General features: G+C 39.9%; 1 protein-coding gene across 1 annotated transcript; it reads right to left on the bottom strand.

The window, feature by feature from the left end:
• Nucleotides 1–2,900: 2,900 nt before the first annotated feature.
• Nucleotides 2,901–13,077, bottom strand: HSP90B1 (heat shock protein 90 beta family member 1). The gene is made up of 18 exons (XM_085322624.1): nt 12,906–13,077; nt 12,218–12,317; nt 11,412–11,553; nt 11,214–11,330; nt 10,510–10,841; nt 9,590–9,701; nt 8,685–8,804; nt 7,928–8,044; nt 7,421–7,558; nt 7,256–7,333; nt 7,113–7,178; nt 6,475–6,744; nt 6,016–6,261; nt 5,576–5,712; nt 5,067–5,145; nt 4,833–4,988; nt 4,162–4,257; nt 2,901–3,161 (listed from the first exon to the last, which is right to left on the bottom strand). The coding sequence occupies exons 1-18, from the start codon at nt 12,952–12,954 to the stop codon at nt 3,132–3,134; spliced, it is 2,385 nt and encodes a 794-aa protein (XP_085178750.1). The 5' UTR covers nt 12,955–13,077; the 3' UTR covers nt 2,901–3,131.
• Nucleotides 13,078–13,169: the final 92 nt, after the last annotated feature.

Here is a 13,169-nt window from a genome sequence, read left to right as displayed (position 1 = left end):
TAGGCTGGAAAAATGTCCAGGGAGGAACCTTATGAAGTTCAACAAGGGCAAGTACACCAAGGGAGTAATAACATCATGCCCCAGTACAGGCTGTGGGCTGACCTGCTGGAAAGCAGCTSTGCCAAGGAGAGTCCTGGTGGACAAGTTAAGCATGAGCCAGCAGYGCGCCTTGTGGCCAAGAAGGCCAATGGTATCCTGGGATGTACTGGGAAGAGTGTTGCCAGCAGGTCAAGAGAGGTGAACCTGTCYTCATACTCAGCCCTGGTGAGGCCTCATCTGAGTACTGTGTCCAGTTCTAGGCTCCCCTGTACAAGAGAGACATGGAGCTACTGGAGAGAGTCCAGCAAAGGGCTATGATTAAGGGACTGGAGCATCTCTCATCTAACCTGAAGAGGCCTAGCAGCCTTTGGTTGTGAAAGACTGAGAGGGGATCTTAACATTTACAAATACCTTAAGAGGATCAGGCTAGACTCTCTTCAGTGGTGCCCAGCAACAGGGCAAGATGCAACAGGCACAAACTTAAACATGAGGAAGCTCCATCTGAACAGGAGGAAAAACTTTCCTGTGAGGTTGTCAGAGCACTGCAACAGGTTTGCCCATGGAGGTTGCGTAACCTCCTCAAAACCAGCCTAAATGTGATCCTATCCAACATGCTCTAGGTGACCTTGCTTGARCAAGGGGAGTTGGACTAGAGAAGCCTACCATGAATTTCATTAGCACTCCCAAACACTAATGGAAACTGGGCAACAAGGAACATTTGTTCCACCCCAGCCTCTAACATGAGAATGACTGAACACCCATGTAGGAACAGAAATAGCAAGAAGACAACTTACATCAAAAGCAATTTTTTCACAAGTAGAATAACCACAACATTAGACAAACGGTAATATCCCTCCCCTCAAAGACCTCTATGCGAGCAGAGGGTTCTTCCAGTATTGATACACTTTTTTCCAATCAAGCTGGCCAAAAAGCTTAAAACTGCATGTTGGAGCTTATTTATAGCAAACGCTTGTCACTCCAGAGCAGGGAAGGCAGCCAGCACACAGCCTTATTGCATGCAACACTCTCAGTTGAGGAAGATTAAGAAGCATGAACCATGACCCTCAAAGTGTGCTTTTATTAGTTCTGAAATTGAATCAGACATGGCATCCTGAAACCAAGGCATTGAGAACTTCAACTGTGGAACAGAGTGAAGGTTGCTAGAAGTGGACAAATAATTAACAGATTTAGAGTTCTGTAGCAAACAATTATGCTTCCAATATTCTTTCTAGAACTGTCAGCTATTATAAAGCTCTTATACATACAGTAGATGTAAGTCACATACGCTGCTCAAGCTGGTCAAACATAACTAAGGGTGGRTGTTGATTACACATCCACTTGAGTTGTGAATGTGTATTTAACATTGTAAGGRATTTTTCTTTACATTCCAAACTCTAATGCTCTGTGTTCTGTAAGTCAAAAATCTCAGGAGCAGTTGATTGCTACAGAGCATAAAAAGTTGCACTCTTTTTCTAAGAGGACTGTACTTTAAGAGTTGATGGTGCTCCTACACCTAACAAAGACTGCTATTAAAGCCAACATATTGCTAGCTGCTGAACTATACTTTTGGAGTTAGACCACTCAGATGCTTATACAAGAGCCATGTTATAAACAATACCTAAGACTACTGCAGTGAGAACAAAAGAAGAATCCTGAAGAAAAGCCACACACAAAGCTCCCATTCCTGGAAGTCTCAAATAGCATACTTTTTAAAACAACTCTGTATGAACCCTAACTCCATAACCATGCTGATACAAATGCAGTGTATTTATTGCAAGGGAACAAAATTATTTGGGCAATATAGAGTAGAAGTTCCTTAGGCCACTGTTTGAACTTAATTAGAATAGCTTATTTAAGTTCAGACTTCAGTCTGAACTTAAGTCACAGATGCCTAAGATTCACTCTTCCAAGTCATTAGAGTTGCTGCACAGGAGTACTACTTCTATGAGCTTCAGAGCAAGGCAGAAAAACTTCCATGTAAACATTTTCTACCTACCCTGTGAAAATCYGTTTTAAAGTAGAGGCACTAGTGAAAAATGCAGTGCTTTATGCAAACACCACATAAAAGCTAACAAAATAGAAATGGTGCCTCCAATCTTGCTTGTTGCCATATTATTCCATTTGGTATCAGCAGCTGTAGCTTGAGTTAGACTAAGCATTTATAGTGCTTAGTCATACTAAAAACACATAAGAACAAGAGTAACRAGTCTGGGAACAGTGTTAAGAAGTAACTGTCACAGCCAAGAACTCCACATTTGTAGAAAGCAGAACTAAYGTATTTCTTAGGTGAACAACACAGGAACGAGGCAGTGTTACTAAACAGTAACAGCACAGGCACACATAGTAAGCCACTTTTCTGTCTGTTCACATGTTTAATGGATGGAGATCATTCTCACTTGTCTCAAAGGCCACCACTGTCCATTATGTARTTCAGTGCTACCCTACATAGGCAGTGAACTTCAGAAAGGCTGCTACAACCACACTTCCTTTACAATACTACCTTTCACGCTAAGCAGCAGGACTTCAGTTCCAACACAGTATCTATTTTTAAATGCCCTATCTCTTATTTCAAGATGACAGTAGTTACATAACTTCTGAATACTCATTCTACAGAGTCTCCCTAAAATGTAGTTCACAAACATCAGATTATTCTAGCTCAAAAGCATGGCAGGCTTAACACCTGGCCACAGGCATACAGCAGTGAAAGTGACTCACAACAGTCTGAAAAGACTGCTGAATCACCACAGCAAGCTTCCTGTTGTGCAGACCTGAACACTCAAGCAAACCAAGACAAACCCATCAATTCTGCTCAGTAGTAACCCACAAGATGAGCTTGCTATGTGAAATTTAGAGGGTTAACATGGTGTTTGGGAACATTTTATTTTGTACATGGCAAGATTTTACACCAAGAAGTCAGTTAAATAGTACAAATTTACATTCGTGAGGAATGTTTTTAGAAAAGTCAACTTAAAAAAAAATCCTCCTTTGCCCTAACCCCATACCATCCCTCAGCATTTTACAGTGGAAAAAAAAACAGAACAATCTAATTCACATTCCCTAACTCCCAACACAGGATGACAGTTGAATGTAGTTTACAGTTCATCTTTCACATCTGTAGATTCCTGTGGAGACAAGAAATAGATAATCAGAATCTTTCTTTTTGAAAATGAGTATGGTAAGAGCTGTCCTGAAGAACTGAGTTCACAGACAGTACAATTAACACTTTCAAATTATATAACAGAAGTAATGAAACTTGAATGTAGGATTAAATTTAAGCGTCTGTTCAAACGATGACATGTTAAATCTTTYCCAAGAGTCAAAAAAACCCTTACTTCAGGCTGCTCAAACATTAGTAGCAGCTAGTTTACCATTTCATTTTAATGCTTCAAGGATTAAAGCACAGTCTACTTTGACTTTGTAAGCTACCTTTCAAGCATATTATTATCACTGTTAATAGCCCTATTCTACCTGAGGAAGCAACTCTACTTTCCAGATGACTRTCAGAAACCTTAATTTTAAGCATGCTAATACAACAGTCAAAGTAGAATGCAACTTCTGTTAAAGATAGGTAATATAGCTTTTAAATTCAGTGATGGCAAAAAACATAAGGCAGCTACTGTACAGTAACTACTGTTCTTCAAGCTTAATTCTTAGGGAATTTGACAGGTATTAGTAGGCAAGTGTATCACCAAAAGCTATGTAAAGTTGGAGGTAATCTTGTAGGACTTTTCTAAGAGATAGGCAGCACCTGAAAGGCAGGCCCAATTAACATCTCATGGTAACTTAGAAAATAATGACATTCAGAAACCATAATACTGAAGTTTAGCATACCCATCAAGACATCATTAAAGCTCTGAACATTAATATTAGCCAATTAAGTCAAGGCTCACTTCACTGAAGAGTTTAACTGTTTAGCTATTAAGTCTGCTGCATTGCTGCGTATTTGAGTGCTTTGGTCTTAACAGCATAGTATACTAAGGAAGAGTGCTATTAATGCTGCAGTTGTTTTCTAAGGAAAGTTCAAARAAACCTATGTACTAGCTGTAGAAAGCAAAGTTAACAGGTTTGTGGCCAAAAGCACCACAGCCAGAAACGCATGGAAGTAAAGATCAAAGACCTTACCTTCTGTGTTTCAGTTTCTTCAGCATCCACCTGTTCTTCATCTTGCTCTGCCTCCTCCTCAGCTGCATCTTCAGGCTCCTCAGGCTCTTCCTCCACCTGCAAGATAGTCACAGCTTCTTTGCTATGCATTCTCAAAAATCTGTTTGCATGGGATGTTTGCTAGTTGTGAACTGAGTAGCACAGGCTATTAAAGTACTTGTTATCAGTTCAAAAATTTTATGAAGCATTTGCTCCAAGCTTTAAGGGCAGGACAAGTTATTTGTTACCACTGATATGCTCACTGCCATGGTTCCTCTAGCAAGATAACAAGTTCTTGTACAGCATTATGAGAAGATACGCACCCACTTACTAATTCCCCCCAAAGTATCTGGTTGGCCCTTCATTTACTCCCATATAACCACCATTTAGTTAATGATTAGGCACTGTTTAAGAGAAAGCAGAAGCAAGCATCTCAAACTGGAAAGGACAGAAGCTTCAAGGACARACTCTCTCAGCCAGGAACTTGAGCTGGCCTTCTCTTGGCCAACCTATGTGCAGAAAGCCAGATTCATTTTAATGTCTTTTAAAGCAAGTTTACCATTGCTTCTGTGTTTTAAGCAAAAAATGCTTCTGTTTTAAGCGCACACACACACACTTATTAGAAGAACACCCTTCAGTTGAAGGCAACTAACCTTTGCATCCAAGTCAATGTTTAAACTTAAACGAAGCATCCTTTCTATTCTATCTCCATATTCCTTGGTGTCTGGTAACATATATCCTGATCTCAAAGTTGCAGTTTCAAACAATACTACTGCAAGATCTGAAACCGTTTTGTCATCTTCATTCTCCTAAAATGGAAGCATTAAAAGAATTGTTAAGTAGTTCATAGGCAGCCAAGCAATGCTTTACAACTGTTATCTGTTTACCTTGACTCGCCTCAGCATGTCCTTTATCAGTGGATGCCTAGGGTTTATTTCAAATGTCTTCTTTTGGCTAGCATAGTAGCTGAAAAGAATACATCAATATTTAAGCTTTAAAGGATAACTACACCTTTAAACCCCAGTTTTAAGTGCTATACATGTATTCAGCACTGAATACAGGTATAGTAGTACAGTAACTTTTTTTGGGGGGGCTTTAGAACTTAAGCACTACTTTAACTGCAAAAGCTTTCAGGTCAAGTCAGTAGGTGTTCTATTATCAAATGACAGATGGCAAACACTGCTAATCAAAGTCTTGCTAAGCAGCTTTACATACTAGGCTTTGAAACAGTGATCASTGTAAGACAGTGATATAGACTGCTTTTATAAGCAGTTACAAATTGCCTTAAAAACAGAGGATTATCAGAATCAGATGGAATTTTGCTGTATGCACACCAATTCAGCAGGGCCATCAACTACATTTCATGTCTGCTACTACATATGAATATACAGCTTACTTTGTAGATATATCCTTGCCAGTTTGGTAGGCTTGAGCCTTCATGATTCTTTCCATGTTACCAGACCATCCATACTGACTAGCCACAAGTGCACATGGAGATTGGGTTAAACGTTGAGATAGCACAGCTTTTTCAATCTAGAGAGAAAAGAGCCTGAATATTAGTTCACAGAATCAAGCTCTTACTAAGAGTTCYGAAACTGTTACTTGGCCACCTGAGTGGTGTCCAAAAAGCTTTCTAACAATAAGCAATCTAGCTCAGTATCTTCCTGAAATCACAGGTCTTTTAGCCAACTTTGTACAGCCTTCCATTTAAGGATGGCCAGAGAAGCTATTATCACATCCTATCAGATCACATCCAGAGCATTAACACGGCAAGTGTTACAGCAAGAAAWACAGTACCATACGCAAAGAGTAGTTACACAGCTTAACATTTTGTACCTTGTCTTTTAAGGCTTTGTCTTTCATCCAGTTTAAAAGTGGTTCAAACTCCTTTTCCAAGGCTTCACGACTCTCCTTGGATTTTTCRCTTTCTTCAAACTTAACTCCTTCTTTAGCCACATTCTGAAACCTCTTGCCATCAAACTCTGGCAGAGCCTGAATACAGTATTCATCTACAGGTTCAGTCAGATAGATCACTTCATAGCCCTTTTTCAGAAGACGTTCAACAAATGGTGAGGACTCTGCCTAAGGAGACAAAAAGGAACAGACAACAGTTTAGTTGTGTTAGCAGCAGCTAACTAAAACTGCACATTTTTGATATATGTTAGTATAAGACTACTTAACTGCAGTAGTAGCRTAAGTACAGAGACTCCACATTTATAGTAAATGCACAGACTCCAGTGATTTTTTGACTAAAAACTTTCTTCTCCCTCCCCCCCTTGCTCCACACTCACATACCTCCTTCCTGCTGGCACCTGCCATAAAATAGATCTTGTCTTGTTTCTCTTTCATTCTTTCAACATACTGGTCAAGGCTTGTAAGGTTACTTTCATGATGAGAAGACTGGAAGCGAAGCAGTTTAGCCAGTCGTGTACGATTGGAGTGATCCTCAATCACTCCAAGCTTTACATTAGTACCAAATTCTTTCCAGAATGTGTCATTGTACTTTTCTTCTGCTATTTTCTTGATCATATCAAGGGTTTTGCGAACAAGTTTCTTTCTGATCACCTTAATAAAAAAAAAAAGTAGTAACACCAAGTTTTAACAATAAGCACTTGATAACCTCAAGTACCATCTTTGGTCTATTAGCCATTGCCACAATAATCCCACTCATCTCATGGGATTCATTATAGAGTAACCCTTAATGATGCCTCACATTAAGRGGTGGATTCAAGATACTTAATGCCTCTGATTTACAAGTGAACAGAGGTAGTCTGAGAACAGCAGTGCTGRGGTTTGCTATACTTTGACTTCACATTCCTACTTTTTTAAAGCTAAATTAAGCAAGTTGTCTCCCACACCTTGCTACTGTTGCATAATTTCATTCTGAACCAGGCCTCCCCCATTAATAGAAGTTTATGATCTAATTAGCTTACCTTTAGCAATTTATGCTGCTGAAGTGTTTCACGAGATACATTCAGAGGAAGATCATCAGAATCCACCTAATTAAAAAATAAATTAAGTATAACTTACAGTAGTTGAATATCAACATCAAATACAATTAAGACATAATACTTACAACACCCTTAACGAAGTTAAGGTATTTAGGCATCATATCATGGAAATCATCTGTGATGAATACTCTTCGAACATACAGCTGTATTACAAGAGAAACAGTAATCAGGTTATTATGGAGTTKTTTTTTTTAAAAAAAGAACAGAATYCACACACTTGCTTGTTTTACCTTTATGAAGTCACTTTTTTTGGATCCATATTCATCAAACAGGCCACGTGGAGCAGAATTAGGAACAAACAGGATGGATTTGAAAGTTACTTCCCCTTCAGCAGTGAAGTGGATGTAAGCCATAGGATCATCATGATCCTGTGAAAAAGTTTTTAATGAGTGAAAATGKGTTTACCAGATCTAGCTGTACATATGAAAGAATAAAACCATCTCAGCATGCTTCATCAGAATCTATGAGACAGGAGTGCCTGACTTAGCTGAAATACAAATCATGTGGGCATCTTACTAGTTSTATTTGAAGCCACAACTGAAGAATTACCAATACAGAAGATTACATCTTGCAATCTTAGGCTTGCTATCTGGAATTCTGTCTACATACTGACACCAATTAACTCATTCTTGAAAGACAAGCCCATCCTATAAGCACTTGGCCACCACTTCATTTACACAGCATGAGATACACTAGTAAATCTACTACTCTGAAACAGTTTGAGCATTGGAAATTACCTTGGAAAAGGTTTTGTAAAAAGCTTTGTATTCATCTTCTTCAACCTCTTTAGAAGGTCTCTGCCAGATTGGTTTTATGTCATTCATAAGCTCCCAATCCCAAACAGTCTTTTCAACCTAAGTACATAAACAGCATATTTCAATAAAGATTCATGCTTTTGTACAAGTCAGTCAGTCAAAGAAATTCCATCAAAGAGAACTCTAGATCATAAAATAGCATGGTTAAAAAAAAAAACAAAAAAAAAAAACCCCAAAAACCAAAAAACCCAGGTTTCATGTACAGGTTACTTCTGGGAAATAAATTAAGCAGAGGCCTAAGCATATTCATTTAGTGTAAGCACATGGCAAAAAGTCTACACTACAGTACGGCCAATATATTTTACTGCGTTCACTGGTGATTAGGATTTCTATTCCACTGCCWTTCTGACAAGCAGCCTTTGAAAACAGTATATTCAATCCAAACTATTCAACATTATTGACTATTGAAATTCACTATCACTTCAAGTTCAACGTGCATAAACTCAAAAATAGTTACAATTGTTTCAGGAACAATTGATAACCTCAAGTACCAACACAGTCATTTGTTTAATTTCAATGAAATCTGTCTTATTCACCATTTTCTTTACTGACATATCTAATCACACACATAAGTAGGGCCGTTTTGGAAGAGCACACACATTGAAGGGCATCTCTGAAAAACTATTTAAAATGCTGAAATAACTGAGTTACAAGGCCTCTGAAGKCTGACAAAACTCACCTTTTTAGTTTTTGGTTTCTTTTCCTCCTCCTCCTCCTCCACTGCAGCTTCATCATCATCTGTTTCTTCTTTCTCCTTTGCTTCCTCCTCCTCCTCAATGGGTTCTTCAACAGTCTCTGTCTAGTGACAATTAAAAGGAGAGGACTCAGGCTGTTTGGCTTCCTATCAGGTAACTTCTAGTGTTCTCTGAAATAGCTTAACCACTCAGAGTAACAGTTTAACTTGTGATTTGCCTATGGCAAGCATTTCTGTGTAGGCAGCTATGTTTTTAGCCGCATTTTCATGAATGCATTGCTTTCCTCCAATATACYAGGAGACCACTATAGTCAAGTATTAAGAGAATTCAGCTTTAATAGCATTGGGTATACAGCCTAACCACAGCCTGAGACAATTCAAAGTTAGCACTACATAAATGGTATCACTAAAACAGTTAAACTGTCACAGTAACAGTTAAAATACTGCCTTATTTTTTTTTTTGTAAGGACACTGTGGCCACGCTTGACAGCTTAACAAAGCTTCTAACTACTAGACAAGACTCCACTGCATAGCCAGTGGAAGTTCTCCCCCTACCCAGTAATTAGAACAGGGTCTTGCCTCTTTTGAGGAAATACTCTCTAGGAGCCACAGCAAAATCAAGTCCTTTGAAATTCTAGTTTAAGCTACACACTAGCTTTCAGTGAATAAGTAACTAGTTAAATACCAGCTATTTTTTTCCTTCCCAATGAGTCAAAAGAATAAAGAGTTTTAGAAACTTTGGACAGGTTTTTTTCAGATCCGTTAAGACAAGTAAGAAATCCARCACTACTCATGCTACAGAAAAGCTTTAGTATTCCCTCACTCTTCCTGAAATATCTAGTCAAATTATTTTCAAAAAACACCAAAGCTCATGTGGTAATGATACTAACCTTACTGCTCCACACATATATGGGGAAGTTTATGAACTGTGAATATTTCTTGACTAGATTTTTAACAGTATCCAGCTCAAGGTAGTCTGACGCTTCCTCCTTCAAGACAAGACTAAAGATAAAAAATTCAAGTGTTAGATTAGTCTATTTTAAAATTGTTTTACAGAAGCAGAAATACCTTTCTACTGTTGCTGAAACAGTGATTCAAACTTATCTAGTCACAGATGAACTAATAAAAGCTCCCCATGCACATCATCAAAAATACAATCCTTTTTAGAATAGCCATTCTTAACTACTGGAGTATAGTACTAAGTTCAAAAGCCTAAATGAAAATCTCAAATCACATCTATTATAATGATCAGGCTATTGATGCCACTCATTCCATTTCAAACTAGAGCACTGAGAGGATCAATTTCTTCAGGAAGCAGTTYTCCTAAAAAGCAAAGCCTAGATCAAGTAAACTCATATGCTTGAGGTGATGAGGAAAGGGCTGTCAAGCTACTTCCAATTAATAGTTTTATCAGATCAGCCCCACCRGTAGATGAACAGTCATCTGTTTCAGAGACGAAGCTCTACATCTCCTGATTCAGTCTCATTTAGCCACAATTATGTTGAGAAACTGCGTAAGTCTGCAGGCTGCTGGAAGTGCCTGAAATTACTTGTCATCAGTTACTTGTCAAGATGYTTGTGGCTTTCCTAGCTTGACATTTCATGAGCTGAATAAATTGTATTAACACTCTGCATCCATTTCASATGTAATTACTTGTTAAGATACTTGTACTGGTCTGACAATAGCTTTATTATAGGAATCAAACAGTACGTAGTCACAAAGCTAAAGTCACTCAGATATTCCACGAAGTTTCAATGAAGCTATCTAGACACAGCTTTTTTTAATCCAAGGAAATTGACTCAATACTTACCTTATGGTTGTGCCACGTCCTAAAGTGTTACCTCTTGGGTCATCAATCACAGAGAACTCATTTGAGTCTGATTCCCAAATATGTTGCGTATCATTATTGTGTTTTGATGTAACAATAACTCTGTCCGCTACTAAGAAAGCGGAATAAAAGCCAACACCAAACTGGCCAATTAACTCGGATGTTGATTGGCTATCATCCTGCATTTCAGTCATCTTGTTTAAGAATTCACTTGTACCAGACTTCGCAATGGTACCCAAGTTTTTAATCAACTCCTCTTTTGTCATGCCAATACCCGTATCTGTAACATGAAGCATGTTCTTCTCTTTATCACACTGAAAGAAAGACAAAAGACCCAATTGGACTTCACTTCGAACCTTTAGACACAATATACTACTGTGAAAGGACAAGGAAACTAATAACTAATTCCAGTTTAAACTTGCCTGACTGTAATAAATAGAATTCACAGTAAGTAGAGCATTAAGAAAAAAATCTGTTTCTCCAGTACTTCAATATTTCAATTACTCTTTATGAAATCAGAGATTTTCAGTGGACTAAAAAAAGTCACTGAAGTGAATTCCAAGTGTCCTGATGTGGTGGTCATCGTTTCTGTTTGCATTCTTATTAAGCAATCCACTAGTTTAATGAAATGCTACCTTATTCTCCTTCCACTGTCCTCAGTGAAAGAGTTATCTAATGCTTCTTACCTTGATTTTGACTGTAAGTTCCTCGTTACCAGCAAGAGCACTCTCATCAGTTAAGGAAATTAACCGTATCTTATCTAAAGCATCAGAAGCATTTGAAATAAGTTCCCTCAAGAAAATCTGAAATAGAAATCAGTAGTCAGAAATTCAAGAACACACACACAAATAGTCCTAGCATGTTCTACTGATAAAGACACTAACCTCTTTATTTTTATATAAAGAATTGATAATAAGTTTCATCATTCTGTTAACTTCTGCTTGAAATGCAAACTTTTCAGATTTTTCTCTGATTTCTTTTATCTGAGATGCATTTAGACCATCTAGCTGGATAGCTTCTTCCTCTCTGTGAAAACAATGGAAACATGTCAAGTAGTCTTGTTCATACACAGTACCACTCTTTTTATAGTCTAGCAACAGAGCTCAATGTTACATCAACAGTGCAACCCCTAATTACTGACACTGCTAGCACGAAGCTACATAGCATCAGATACATGCAACTGTAACTATCATCTACTGCTTAACCTCCACCCAAAAAAGACTCAAGTGAAAATCCAACTTGGAAATCAAACTTTTCCCTTATAAAGAAACACTGTAATCACTGCATGGTACACCTCACAAAAGATTAAGTGTTCATAAGCATGAAATTATTCTATTAGTAGGCATGAAACTGATACCATTTACCACATGCAGTTACACACAGGAATAAGCCTCTATTTACCCGCTCTTATGCAACTACTGCTGTTAGACAAAATAAGCCAAGTATTTCTGAATCCAGTTACCTCAAGCTCTCCTCTAAATAGAGGAGAGTGTCTTCACAAATACAGTTTTACTGCACTTCTCCCAAATGACTACATCTCTCCAGTTCAATGAGAGCACATCTTTCAAAGTCTACCCCCTCCCACAATACCTTCTACCTTCTGGGCATTAGTGAGGTAAGAAATAACCCTTAAAGTAAAGAGCAGGCTTAACAGTTAAGAAATAACTGACCCACACTCCCAGTTACCAACCTCTGAACAACTTCATCATCTGTTCGAGACCCTTCTCTGCTTTTACCCAAGTCATCTTCCACGGTCCCATCCACATCCACCTCATCAGCTCTAACCGATGCTGAAAAAACAAGAAATCCAATAAGGTGAACCAAAATCCCATTCCACACCACCAAAACTCTTCTTCACCACTCTCAAGGATTTTCAGACTCAAGCTCATCTGTCCTTCTACCCCACCTCTGGGTTAAGTTTACCCCCATCCAGGGGCATTAGAAAGGGAGAGAAGACGACACACACTGGCCTTGCCCCCCCCTTCCTCCCCCGATGGCGCATGAGCAGTCCCACATGTACCTTCCCCCGCCCCGAACCACCCCGCTCCCTACAGGAGCGCCAGCAGCAGCTCAGGAGAAAGCAGGACACGCGGCCGAACACGACTCCCCCCTCCCTTCGCTACAGCTGCGAAGTATACAGCCAAGGCAGCGCCTGTCTGTATATGCCAAGGCGAATAAGAAGGAAAGGACCCTGGGGGGCCCAGAGGGCTCCAATAACCCCACCCAGGTTCTCCTCGGCCTCAGCTCGCCCCTCTCCCCCCGACAAAAAAGGGAGAGGTGGGAGCTGCTACTGGGCGAGACCCCCCCCCCGCCCCTGCAACCGCCACACGCAGAAGCTTCTAGAAGCCGCTGGGTGAGGAAGCGGCCACAGGACTCACCGGCCAGGAGCAGAGTGCACGCGAGAGCGAGCCCCCACACCGGCTTCATGGCGACGCGGGTCTGCGGCCGCACAGGAGAGCAGCCCCGGGCGGCACCTGCCTCGCGCTCACGAGCCTGCCGCAACCGGCCTCCGCCGCCGCGCGCCGCTCCCGCTGGGCCGGCCGCGGCCCTCCCCCTTAGCCTTATCAATGCGCGGCGCCGAGGGGCGGGGGGAGGCTCTCCGCGGCTGGCCAGTCAGAGCGTACCACGCCAAACACGCATCC

This window comes from Rhea americana, unplaced genomic scaffold (genome assembly GCF_003343005.1).
Source record: "Rhea americana isolate MKP2758 unplaced genomic scaffold, rheAme1 scaffold_79, whole genome shotgun sequence".
Lineage (NCBI taxonomy): Eukaryota > Metazoa > Chordata > Aves > Rheiformes > Rheidae > Rhea > Rhea americana.
Note: the sequence above shows the minus strand (reverse complement) of the source record. Positions and strands in the feature narration are given on the sequence as shown.